This window comes from Ochotona princeps, chromosome 11, assembly GCF_030435755.1.
Source record: "Ochotona princeps isolate mOchPri1 chromosome 11, mOchPri1.hap1, whole genome shotgun sequence".
NCBI lineage: Eukaryota > Metazoa > Chordata > Mammalia > Lagomorpha > Ochotonidae > Ochotona > Ochotona princeps.
Genome location: NC_080842.1, coordinates 72224481 through 72237759, shown reverse-complemented (window position 1 = coordinate 72237759; position 13279 = coordinate 72224481). Strand labels below are relative to the sequence as shown.

The window sequence follows — 13279 nt, the reverse complement described above, 5'->3', positions numbered from 1 at the left end:
TCGAGGACAGCCCAAAGCCTTGGGTCCCTGCACCCGCGTGGGAGACCCAGAAGAAGCTTCTGGCTTTTGGCTTTGGGTCAGCTCAGCTCCAGCTGTTGAAGCCATGTGGGGAGTGAACCAATGCACAGATCTTTCTTTCTGTCTCTCCTTTCTGTAAATCTGCCTGTCTAATGAAAATAAACAAATCTTAAGGGGAAAAAAAAAAAAAGAAAAAAAACCGCAGGGAGCTGGATGGTAATAGAGCAACCAGGACATGAGCCGGCACCCGGATGGGGTGCTAGTGCTGGAAGGGGAGGATTAGCCACCTGAGCCGTGGTGCTGGGCCCCTGTTCCCTTTTCCATAGATTTTGGAAAGTGCCCTCCTAGTGATGGTGATGCTAACCCCTTGGGGCAGCTCCCCCCAAGCTTAGACTTGCAGTGGTCTCGGTAGCCTGCTAGGCAGCCCAGCCCAGGTGTGGACTCCAGGGGAGTGACCTGAACACGGTATGTCCTAGCTGCTTTGCGGGAGGCACCACGGCCTGGCAGCAAGACAAACAAAATGGCACAGCTGGCCATGTGGGGCTATAGGGCTGAACCTGAAATCATGGCACACGGAGACACCTGGGACAGGCAGCAAAGAGGGCCTCGTCCAGCCAAGGACTGGAAAAGGGGGCATGGGGCGCTGGGGCTGGCAGAGCCCCTGCCTGGCCCCTGACTCTGTGGTGAGTTGCCTGGGCAGTATGCTAGGCCCTGCATGCCCAAGGGTGCCCCTGGGGGAGGGTGGCTGTGCCCGAGTGTGTCCACCTCAGCACTTCCTCCCCACCCCTCCCCCACGGCTTCTGGGGCCGCAGGCCAGCAGTGTGCACGCCAGCTTGGCTGGAACTAATAACTCAGGAAGTGCCGTCCCTGCCCCCACGGATGGGGGAGGAGTACAGGACTGATGGGGGAGGGGAAGCAAGGGACACGGAAAGTCCCCTCACCCCGTCCCCTTGACCGGGATGCCACGGACACCCTGATCCTGGGTGGGATGGAGATACTCTGCCGTGCCAGCCTGGGTGGGAGGTGTGTGAGAGCTGGGGTGTCACCGCAGTCCCCCTACCTGGGCCTGCTTGGGTAACTGCTAGCATGTCTGTGTCCAGCTGTGTCCTGGGGAGGGGTTGGACAGTCCTGGTACCAAAAGTCTCTGCAGGGCGGCAGGGTGGCGCCATGGGCGTTGGCTGTGGAGGGGCCGGCCGGGGAGTCCAGGCTGGGAGGGCCCCCTGGGCACCTCTCCCTCCCATCCAGGGCTCTGTGCCGAGGACCTAGCCGCATATCATCCGGCCCTGGCAGCTTCCTGTGTGTGCGGGTGGGGGTGGCACAGATGCCCGCTGTGCCCGAGCCTTCCGGAGCAGCTCTGTGAGATCCCTATGGCCAGGAAGGCCTCATCCGGCTGTGAAATGGCACTGCCCCGCCTGGCCCTCGGTGAGGGAAGGATGCTGTCAGGAGCTGTCTCCTGCTGGGGGGAAGCCAGCCCAGCAACCCCAGACCGCTCTTACCCGCCCCACACGAAGGCGAGGTCAAGCTGGGGAGGGGCCTTGTCCTGAGGGCTGAGGACCATGGCTGGGCTCCTGCAGTGGGGACACAGGGCCTGGGGCCGTGGGAACAGGGCAGGCCCTGAAGGCAGGCCAGCCATGCCAGGAGGGCTTCTGCAGGCAGAGCTGGGCTGTAAGAGCTTGTCTAGGAGAAAGACAAGGGAGTCAAGGATGCTGGGACCCTTTAGTATGCCACTGGGGAGGGCATGGGGACCCTGGAGCAGTGGGAGAGAAGTCAGGGACCTGGGCTTGGGGGCTGAACATGTGTTGGCCATAGAAAGCCACGGAAGTTGGTGGGCCCACGGTCACTGGCACCTGAGGGGCTGCAGGCGACACTGCCTGGTGCCCAGTGGAGGACGCTTCTGGGCTGCAGACAACAGGGCCACAGCGCAGCAGGCACAGTGTGGGCGGTAGCAGCGGAGCTGCCCACAGGGGACACAGCGAGGACAGCCAGGCTGAATCTGGAGTGAGCTGGGCTGGTTTCTGGAACACTGCCCAGGAGGTAATGAGCTCACCCAGGCCTGCAGTGCCAGACAGCCCCAAACCGGGTGGGCGCTGCTGTCCCTGGGCCGGGCAGCAGTAGGGAGCCGAGAGGGAGTTGGCGCTGGTCAGTGCGTCACAAGCCCCCTGCGAGTGCCAGGCAGGGGCCCCTGATTCCCACACTGGGCCCCTGGGTGCTTGTAGCAGGAGACTTCCGGAGTCCTGGACGTGACATTCAGGCTTACTCTAATGTGGTTTTGTTTCCATTGTGTGCATTTTTGGGGGGCAGACTTCCTGGGATGCTCATGTGTGTGTGCATCGCGGGACTGGGAAGTTCAGGGCTAGGCTCCCGCCAGACGCAGGGTTCATACAGTGCTGGCACCAAGTGTGGTGTCACGTGTGGAATCCGAGGGCCCTGGCACAGGGAGGGCAGAGGTTGCTGTGTCTCTGTGCAACTGCAGACTGGGGCACTGGCGAGCGGGGGTGGGCGTCTGCTCACACCGCTGGCAGTCAGTGCCTATGGGCAGCAGAGCGCCTGAGTGGCCTCCTCCACGCGTCAGGTGGCTGGGGCCTCCCCATGGCAAGGCCGCTGGGGTCCAGGAACCAGCATCCTGAGAAAACGCAGCTTGACGGTGTCTTGTGAGCTGGCTTGGAAGTCACCTGTTGTCATTTCCACCTCATTCTATTACAGCAGCTCTGCCCGGGGCTCCAAGGGAGAGGTCTTCCAGCCCAACACTTCCTAGAGGATGCTGAGCCCTCAGTCATAGACAGGCATGTGGATGTGAGAGGGAGAAGCTTCCAGAAAGACCCTTGGCAATGCAGAAATGGTACCCCATGCTGAGGGCCAGGGCAGATGGACATGGGCAGGGAAGCTGAGCTCAGCCAGGCCTCGACCCCGGCTCGCGCTGGAGGGCCCTGGGTCCTGTGCTGACTCAGTCCCCAACACCTTGCTGTTAGTGAAAACTGACGCCACACACTGGGTTGTTTCCAAAGAGCAAAAGTTTATTCCTGTCACAGCCCTAGGAGGTGGGGATGTTGGAGGGTGTGTCCTCCAAGGCTACTGCGTGGAGGACGGCTGGGGACACCCCAGCCTGAGGAGCAGGTGCCCGCCCCGGGTGACGCCGATGCCGGCCAAACACCCTGGGGACCGAGTTCCTGGTGCATGAAACGGGGCGGGGGGGAACGCATGGGAACCCTGGCAGCGGCTTCTGAGCAGGCGGCCGTCTAAGGGTGAGGGTTGTAGAGAGGAGGGCCCTGGGCAGGGGGACAGAGGGGCATCCCCCCAGTCTGTAGGCCAGGTCCAGTGTGAGCACCCAGGATAAAGCTGAGCCGGGGGGTAATGGGTCCCATCGGGGATGGGGGCAGGCATGTTGGAGGTGTCCCCATGTTGTTCACGTGACGGTGACATGGTGGGGCAGGGAAGGTGGCTGCTGGGAAGCACCTACCTCACACATACGCAAATGTGCCCAGCTGCTGCCCTTGACCACCAACTTCCTTGCGGATGGGGACGAATCAGCATCACCACAGGGCCCAGAACCAGCAGAGAGCTTGGGACCAGTGTGTCCAAGCCATGGGAGTCCAAGGGGTAGGGCAGAGACCCACAGGGCTGCTTGCTAGGCTGGGCGGCCATAGCCTGGCAGAAATGAGAACAGCTACTTCGGCCAGGTTATATTTAGCAGTCGGTGCTAAAGTAGGTCAGGAAGGGGCCTGGCTGATTTCCAACAAGTCACCCTTGGGGGACAGGGCCTCGACCCAGCAGCCTGTTCAGGGCCCAGGGGTGACTGTGTAAGGGGGACAGTGAGGCTGGCAGGGGGCAGTGAGGACATGTGTGTGGAGCCCCTCTGCCCAGGGGCCCTGTGTGTGGACACCAGGTGCACGTGGCCAAGGACAGAGCCGGCACAAGGACCCCAATGACAGCCACAGGATGGGGCCTAGGTCAGCATGCTGGGGTCCCACAGACCTGGCACCTGAGAGCCAGAGAGGGCAGAGAGGTGGACAGCAGGCACCCAGTGTAGTCAGGGTGCTGCGCGGGGTCAGCTGAGCACTGTGGAGGGGGGCAGTGCTGGAGCTGTCCCAGAGAGGCCTGTCCATCCACTGAGCCGCCTCCTCCTGGAAGCCCTCCCTGACTATACAGCATGTCTCCTGGCTGTCATGCCCTGGGCCTCCCCCTGCACCCAGCCTCAGCCTGCTACACACCTGCTATTGGCACCTGTCACACAGTGTGTGTGGCACACCCATCTCCCCGCAGCTGAGAGTCCTGCTTGTTGAGGGAGTTGTGGACCGGCAGGGTGCTGCTCCCTCACTCCTGGGCGACCCCTTGGCCCCATGGTCCTATCCAGTGCAGGCTGTCTGACCACTGCGGTTCTGCTGGGGCCTGGGCCGGCTCAGGACACAGCTAGGGTGACCCCTGCCTGGGGAGACCCCTGCAGGGAGCTGACGTGTCATCTGCCAACATGGTTTTCAGCTGCAGGGTGCCCTCTCTGGCCACTGGGCAGTTGACCTGGTGGACCAACTTGCTTCAAGCTTGTCTGTCTGGAGTGTGGCTTGAGGAAGGAATCCTGGCTGGGACCTGGGCCCTTGTCCCCCACCGCAGCCAGGGATGTGAGCAGGGCATGGCCATGGCCGCAGGCCACTCCTGCTGTCTCCAACACAGGGAGCAGTCCCTCTAGGGGCCAAAGGTTCTGATCCACAAACCTGGCCTTTGCAGTGCAGTTCTGTTTCCTATCCCAAAGGAGAGGCACTGCTTCCCGAGGTCCTGGGGTGGGTGCACGTCCTCCCCACCCACAGCTCGACCTGAGGGCTGGTGGTGCAGGGCTGCGGGACGGCAGTGTCAGGCTGTTGGGAGCGGCCGCCGTCTCTCCTGAGGGCTGTGAAGCCAGCAGTCTTGCCCAGCCCTGCATCGCCTGAGGTCAGTTGAGGTGAGGAGACTGGGTGGGCAGATAGTGTGACGGAGACAGCTGTCCCTGGACCCACCTGGTCGCATTGCACAGCAGGCGTAGCTGCAGGTGTGTCCTGGACCCCGATGCCACACCCTGACGACACAGATGTGTGCCTGAATGATGTGAGGAGCCGAGGGCCAGAGGAAGAGCCGCCTGCCACCCACTCGAGCCTCGGGCAGGGACAGGCTAACATCCTAGTGTGTCCCCTGCAGGAGCCACCGTGGCCAGCATTGTCGGTGGCCTGCCCACTGGAGCACTCAGGTTCAGGCCCCTTGTGCTCTGCCTCTCCCATCAGCTGTGTTAAATGACAGGTGAAGTGACAGAGGAAGAGGTGGCTTTGCTGGCACCTGCAAGGGCCCGCTGTGCTGGTCCAGATGTGTGCAGCTGCAGGGGCTGAGCTGGGCCCACAGGCCTGCCTGTCGTTGAGCCAATACAGGTGACAGTGGTGCACTTGGTGCCCACCTGCTGGTCCACTTCTGCCTTGGGGGTGACCGGGAGGGGCACCCGCACTGCCTCACAGCCAGCACTGCCATGGCCATTCCCGCCCTCTGCCTCTTGCCACGGCAGAGGCTTGGAGGCTTTTGGGTCATGGTTGCCCACTGCTGCCGCCTGCCTCTAAGCCCCCTGCCAGGGTGCCTGTGCAGGCCCCGAGCTCCAGCGGCCATCAGCCCTTGGGGCTAGCTTCTCTCTGCCAGCCAGCTCTCACTGGCCAAGCCTGCGGCTCTGTCCTCCCTTCAGCCCCAGGACACACTGTGGCTGCTGCTGGCTGCTTAGCTGTGTCCACAGCCAGCATAGTCCATGCCGTGCAGGGCAGGGCTTGGTTCTGGCCTGCCAAGGCCTCTGGGGACCCTGGAAGGAGCTGGACAGGCCAAGGGGTCATTCGCCCTCGAGAGGGTCACTAATGGTTCTGCAGCCCAGCAGATGTATCACTCAGGGATGGGAACACACTTGGTGGGGGGGCTGCCGGGCTGGGAGCTCCAGCATGGGGGCTCCCAGGTGCTGTTGCCTGTCACGAGCCCCCTTGATGCCCCGGTAACAAAGAGAGCCAACGTCTAACCTGGCTTGTCGGAAGGGGGATGTGTGGGCCCTGGGCTCAACCCGGGCACTGGCACCTCTGCTGTCTGACACGGCTCCATGTTTCCAGTGTCCCAGCCCCCGGCTGCACACAGCCCCCCGGAGAAGCCACCCAGCTCGGCCATCCTGTGCAGCACCTGCGGGAGTGTGTGCAAGGGCGAGGTGCTGCGTGTGCAGAGCCGGTACTTCCACATCAAGTGCTTCGTCTGCAAAGGTGAGCGCTCAGCTCAGGCTCGGGCCTCTGTGGCCCTCGTCGCCCCTCGGCATCCCTTCTGGCTGATTCTGGGGTCCCTGGAAACCCAGCCCCTGCCCACAGCAGTGCGACCCACACAGTGTGGTCTGTGTTGCTGGGGCTGTACGGAGGTTCCCAGGGTTGCAGCCAGAGGAGGGAAGGCACACGGGAGCAGCAAGAGGCCAGGAGGGTCCAGTGGTCCCAGCGGTGTGAGCCCAGCAGTGGGGCACATGGGACCCTCCTGGGCCACAGTCCCAAGGCGCCCCTCGCCTGCCTCGCGGAGTGGGGCCCCATGCAAACAGCCTGACCTTCCCTGTAAGTGGTCAGGTGAGCCACAAGGTGGCTGAGGAAGAGAGCAGAAGGAGCCAGGAGCACGGCTGAGCCCCCCACTCCCCCACCCTTCCTGCCCACGGCTGAGCCCCCCAGTCCCCCACCCTTTCTTCCTGCCCACGGCTGAGCCCCCCACTCCCCCACCCTTTCTTCCTGCCCACGGCTGAGGCCTTGCTGGCTGGGAGTAGGGTGCCCTGCTCATGTGTACAACAGTGGCTGCCATCAGAGCTGTGACGGCAAGCTGGGTCCCCAGCTTCACTCTGGCCCTGGGTTTCCTGTGCATCTGGCCTGGCTCAGCTCCACGATGTCCCCCATGGACCCCGACTTCTTGGGAACCCCAAGACCGAGCGAGTTACATCCCAGCGGGAAGGGCGCGGAGCAGACCCAGGAAGGGGACGCTGGGGATCTTGGCCGCACAGTGAGAGAGAGAAGGGCCTAGCTTTCATCTGCTAGTTAACCTGTTGAGTGCCTCCTGTCCTAGGCCTGGCCAAGTCAAATCTGGGAGCCCAGAGCTCAGCTGAGCCTCACACGTGGCTGGCAGGGGCCCAGGTGGCTGAGCCCTCACCTGCTGTCCCATAGGGTGCAAGTGAGCAGGCAGCTGGACTCAGGAGTGCACCCTGCCCAGGATCAGCCAGTGCTGTCCCTTGGAGAGCTGTGGCCCCACAGCAGTGGCTCCGACCTGCTCTGTGCAGGTAGGGAGAGGAACAGAGTGGCCGGCTGGCCCTGAGCCCGGCCCAGGCAGGGCTTATCGATGCCCTGAAGTTCTCTGCTTGCTTCTGGTTTGTTTCTAAGACTTACAGATGCTTATTGGAAAGACAGAGAGAGGAGAGAGAGGAGAGAGAGGGAGGTCTCTTATCTGCTGCTGTCCCAGGTGCAGCTGGAGCTGGGCTGTCCTGAAACCAGAAGACAGGATCCCCTCCTGCCGCCCTGTGCCTGCTGGGACCCAGTGCCTCCCGGGGTGTCCAACATCAGGAGGTTGGAGGGGGACACAGGCCAGGCACAGGATTGGGGTAGCACATACCCCAGGGGTATCTTCATGGCTGTGCCAAATGTCGGCACCATGGCTTCATGTCCAAACTATGGCCAGCAGACGTGTCCCTGCCACGCGTAGCAGGGCACAGACAAGACCACACTGGGGATCGCGGGACAGCATCCACGTGGCTGCAGCCTTCTGGTCTTTTCCTTGGACTGTGTCCTAACTTGGGCAGGTCTGCTCTGTGAACACTTCCATGTCCTGACATTGTCTCACGCTGTGCGATGCTACCCCATCTGCCGAAGGCCCCGGAAGCTTCCTTCCTGCAGCAGGAGTTGCCGGCCCGAGGGACCCAGCAGCCATGCAGGGCAAATGGACACAAGTTGATCATACCATGTGGTTGATCACAGAATTCCGTCTTGTAGGTGGACATGTGAGCCCAGCAGGTGCAGCAGTCGCAGGAATTCCCACACTGAGGACACACTGCACAGTGAGAAGTCTGCCAACAAAAGGGAACCGTGAGCCAGGCCGTGCCGGACAGGGGGCCTCAGGCTGCAGGGCAAGCTGCCCTGTGTCCCCTGTGGGCTCCCCCTCTCTGTTCTCATCAGACCTGGCCTGGAATGCCGGCCTCAGGGGGAACAGGAGTCAGTCCCTGCCCAAGATGCCTGCTGCATGTCTGCTTTTGCAGTCATAGCAAGATGTGTGGGTGTGAGGCAATGCGGCCCCTAGGCCGGAGGGTCCTCCGTCTCGGCGCACACAGGTTCTGAAGTCACTGTTTCTCTTTCTCAAGAGAAGTCGCCGCACAGTTCAGAAGCTTCGCACTGCCAAACAAGTTGCCAAAGCAGAATGTCAAGCCCTGTATGGCCGATGGCCATCGCATCGATTTGTCTTCATCAGCGTCTCCCAGAATGTCAAGCCCTGTATGGCCGATGGCCATCGCATCGATTTGTCTTCATCAGCGTCTCCCAGGGTCTCACACACACACACGCACATGCACACACGTGCGCACACACAAGCACATGCCTGCACAGAAGCACACGTGTTCGCATGTATAGACACACGAGTGTGCGTACACACATGTGCGCACATATGCACACTCATCTCCAGGTAGACACGCAGCCTACTCTTCCTCCTCCTTGACTTCCTTTCTTGATGACGCAATGCCATGTCCACTTCCTGAATGATGATTGATATCGTCCCAGCCGCACATGTGACTGGGCACAGGTGCCGCTCAACACGTGAGCAGTGTGGATGCCAGCCGAGAGTCAGCAGTCAGGAGGCCCTTCCCAGATGGCTCTGATAACCACTCAGCAGTGTCCACTGCTTCAGACACCAGCAGTGCTCCCCATGTGCCCACCTGTGCCCTGCGTCCCTTCCCCAGCCCTGTGGGCGTCCTGCCTCTTCTGTCCCTCTCCTGAGAGGTGCGTGGGCTGGTTTATTTTCATTTTCATTCCGAGAGAGACAGAGACAGGCACCCAGAGGTGGGCAGGGCTGGCAGCCAGCAGGGCTCATCCTCTATGCCAGGGTGCTCACCAGCCCCTCGCAAAGCCCTGCTCTCGTGCCAGAAGCCTCCGCAGGAAAAAGCTGCTCTGCAGTAGGTCCAGGGCTGCCGGCAATCCCACCGCCCACCTGAGACTGACCGAGGCACCAGGCTTGGGTCAGGTGGGACACAGGCCCGCCAGGCACCTGAGGGAGTGCAAGGGGATGGCGTCCCCCATGTCTGACTCTCACCTGCCATCCCATTGCCAGCGTGCGGCTGCGACCTGGCCGAGGGCGGCTTCTTCGTGCGCCAGGGCGAGTACATCTGCACACTCGATTACCAGCGCCTCTACGGAACCCGCTGCTTCCGCTGCGACCAGTTCATCGAAGGCGAGGTGGTGTCGGCGCTGGGCAAGACCTACCACCCCGACTGCTTCGTCTGCGCTGTGTGCCGGTGAGTCTCCGTGCAGCAGCCCCGAGCGGCCTGCTGCGTCCTTCCAGCCCCACACGGTCCCTGGGTCCAGCCCTCTGACTGTTGCTGTGTGACTGGGGCTGCTGCAGCAGGCCGGTGCAACTTCTCTGCAGTCCCAAGGGGGAGGGGCCTGCAGCACACAGGATTGGCATGGCAACGGGGCCCTGCCCGTGGCCTGTCCCAGCTGGCGGCGTCCCATGGGTCACCCATCCTCCTGCCCTCCACAGCTTCCAGCACATTCTGCTCATGGAATGTTCTAGAGAACACAGAAGCAGAGTTGGAAACAAGACTCGTGTTCATCCTGTTCTGGCCTCACCACACCCAGGTGAACAGGGCCTCTCACGGGGTCATGTCCAAAGTCCAAGACAGAACTGGAAGCTTCCAGCACAGGACACTGCCAGGGAGGGGCCCCCCTGTATGTCAGGGGCAGTATGGCTTGGGCTGGGGTCTCTGGTGTGTCTGACATCCGTGTCTGTGGCTTAGAGACAGGGCTGGGTTACTGGGAGGGTCACTACTGGACGCTGTGTTTTACGAAACAACAGCAGGTGGCCAGAGTCACACTGAGCAGCTGGGGCTGGAGTTGGCCATCCTGCTAGCTCCTGGTGGATGAGCAGGACGTGGAACAAGACCTGGGAAGTGACCACTTCTGACGTGGTTGGCAGGCAGATGCGAGTGACCAAGAATGGGACACAGGGCAGCTTTGTGCATGCAGGGGTTCCGGGAGCCAACCGTAGACAGGGGGACCCGCAGGGGGCGAGCATTTCCCTGTGAAGGCAGAGATGGAGGCTGCAGAGGCAGAGGGGCAGGGCCGGGAGGGGAGCAAGCCAGGCCGGCCTCATGGCCCAGGGAGCGCAGAGCAGAGAGGCTCTGAGTCCAGGGCCAGAGACATACCCTGAGGCACAGAGGGGCTTGTGTGGGCTCAGCCACGCCTGCTCATGGTTCCTGAGCAGAGCGATGGTTCTGGCTGAGCAGCCAGGGTGCACTGTGGGGACCCCAGAGGGCCCTGGGGTGGGGGCGGGCTGGGTCTGCTGGGCCAGGCTCGCCAAGGAAGGTCCTGCAGGCCCCACCACCCACCAGCTGTCCCCCAGAGCTACAGCCAGCACGCTTCCCGGGCAGGCGAGACTCTCCAGGTCCAGGAAGGTCAGCCACTGGGAGCAGACCTGGGACACCTGCAGAAAACTGGGTGGACAGTGACTCTCAGATAGCTGTCGTGGGCTGCAGGAGTGCTGAGAGGAACATGAGTCCTCTAGAACCTTCTAGAACTGAGGAATGTCACACCTTCAGGGCAGAGCTTCCTTGAGGCTTTGGTGGTTGACGGGGCCTCATGGGAGAGAGGGGTGGGTGAGCTCGCAGGTGCGGAGCACAGACCTGCAGAAGAGGGTCAGAAGGACACGAGGAGACCTGCCTCTCTGGGTGCAGCAAGTGAGGGGCTGAAGAAATGAAGGCCGAATGTTTCTGGAATGTGAGGAACTCCGACAATCCTAGATGCCCAGGGAGCCACCACAGAATAAGACGGAAGCCTGCTACATATCCTCCCCACTGCTGAGGCCAGCCTCTGCCGGCTAAGCCTCCACCTGTGAGGTCGGCGCTGCTCTACTTCTGACCCAGCTGCCTGCTGATGTGCCTCGGAAGGCAGCGGAGGCTGGTCCACCTGCTCGGGCCCTGCCCCCACGTGGGAGACCCAGGCAGAGCTCCTGGGTTCTTCCCAGCCCAGCCTGGTTGCCAATGGAGGAGATACAAGATGCCTGACTCTTGCTTTGCCTCTCAGATAAATTAATGAAAATATAAATGCGTCACCACGACGTCCGCCAGGCGCCAGTCTGCTGTGAGGAGCCAGGAAAGTGGGCTGAAGGTAGAGCGTGGACGGTGTCAGCGAGGCCACCTGGGAGCCGCTCGCCGGGGGCTGGAGCCCGTGTGCTTCTCTGCCCAAGGCCTGGGGCACAGAGCTGGGGGCGGGGGGTCGCAGGACTCAGCAGGTACACAGCGGAGACCCTGTCGCCAGCCGTCCCTGCAGCCCCTCTGCCCCGCCGCGGCAGCCCCACACAGGAACCTCTACGGCACTCTGGGCACCCACCAGATGCTGAGCACAGCTCCACGCACACCTGCTCTGAGATGGCCACGTGGTGGAAAGTTCCAGAAAAGAGGAATCTAAGCTACAGGAACCGGAGGCTGGAGGTGGGGGAGTGTTTCCGTAGGTGTGGGCTCAGCTTTATAAAGGATAGCTGCCAGAGACCACGCCCCCGCTCCCAGGAAGAGTACCTGATGGATGTGTGGATGAACCAATGAATAAGAGCCCTATCAGGCGAGTGCTGTTAGGCCTGTGTGCAAAGGAGCTGGAGCTCAGAGAGGTTGAAAAACTTGCCCTGGGTCACACAGGGCACAATCTGCTCCGGGGATCGCCGGCCCCCTCCCAGGCTGACCATACCCTTGGAGCTGGAGGGGGCGGGCATGTGCTGCCCCAAGCGTTCCCTTCAGCTGCACTGTAAGGCAACACCAAAACCCAGCTCCTGGAGACAAGATATTTTAATGCACTGTTTATTTAAAACTGAAGTACATGCTCAAAAAATCCATTAGAGCAAAACGCCAGAATTGTAAATTAAAACGGGGTGCCTCTAGTACCATGGCAACTAGAGGTGTGCTGCTACAGGCCCAGCCTCCCCGGGCCCAGCCGGGCCTCCCTGCACAGGCCGCCCTGGGCCAGGCTTGGGCTCACCATGGCCTGAGGTCCCATGGTTCTGCTGGTGCAGGTGAGGACACCAAGGCTCAAGTCAGTGACCCCAAGATCCCCTGGGCAACAGGGTGCCCAGGTCCCTGGCCCACCGCGTCCGTCTGTGCTGGGCCTGGGGAGCAAGGTCCCTGAGTGAAGACCTGGAAGTGGGCCTGGCTGGTAACACAGCCTGTTCTCTTTCAGGCTGCCCTTCCCACCCGGGGACCGTGTAACCTTCAACGGCAAGGAATGCGTGTGCCAGAAGTGCTCCCTGCCCGCGTTGGGGGGTGGCAGCGTGCACTCCACCCAGGGCCTCCGCAGTAAGTGCGCCAAATTGGGGTGGGCAGGAGGCAATGCTGGCTCGGTAGCAGCCCAGCTGTGGCTGCTGCCCTGGGAAACCTCATTGATACTGGTGGACAAGGATGATGGGGGCTGCCAGGAACAGGGTTCTTGTGCTGCCAGGCCCTTGCTATCCATCCACTCGGTCCAGCTCTAGCCCCACCCACCTCCGCACTTGCCATCCACTCGCTCTGTCCAGCTCTAGCTCTGCCCACCTCCACACCCATCATCCATTTACTGTCCCAGCTCTAGCCCCACTCACCTCCACGCCCATCATCCATCCACCATTCCAGCTCTAGCCCCGCCCACCTCCATGCCCACCACGCATTCCCTGTCCCAGCTCTAGCCCCACTCACCTCCACTCCCATCATCCATCCACTCTGTTCAGCTCTAGCCCTGCCCACCATGCATTTCCTGTCCTAACTCTAGCCCCGCCCACCTCCACGCCCATCATCCATCCACCGTCCCAGCTCTAGCTCTGCCCGCCTCCTCCATGAAGCCTTCTTGGGTTCCTGTCCTCTCCATCACCTTCATGTTGGCATTCTCCGCTCCCTCTGCTAGTCCTAGGCCCCTAGAAGCCCTTTGAGGGTTCCCCGAGCTGTGGGCTCTTTGGCCAGGTCCTCTCCAGGTCCTTGTCCTGTCCCCACTGCTGTGCGGGGGGAGGGAGTTCCATATGCACTTCTCCGGAGGGCAGGCAGGGATCA

At 61.9% G+C, this 13279-nt stretch overlaps 1 protein-coding gene across 4 annotated transcripts in view; it reads left to right on the top strand.

Annotated features, from left to right (window-relative positions):
* The window catches only part of ABLIM2 (actin binding LIM protein family member 2), an 83336-nt gene that overhangs the window by 15193 nt on the left and 54864 nt on the right, over nt 1-13279 (top strand). For all 4 annotated transcript variants that reach the window (XR_009246317.1, XR_009246316.1, XR_009246315.1 and 1 more), the window contains exons 2-4: nt 6114-6257; nt 9328-9511; nt 12441-12556. Coding sequence is in view for 1 of the 4 variants with exons in the window: in XM_058670318.1 (XP_058526301.1) it covers nt 6114-6257; nt 9328-9511; nt 12441-12556 (444 nt within the window). In the remaining 3 variants the exon portion in view is untranslated. The remainder of the gene's footprint in view (nt 1-6113; nt 6258-9327; nt 9512-12440; nt 12557-13279) is intronic.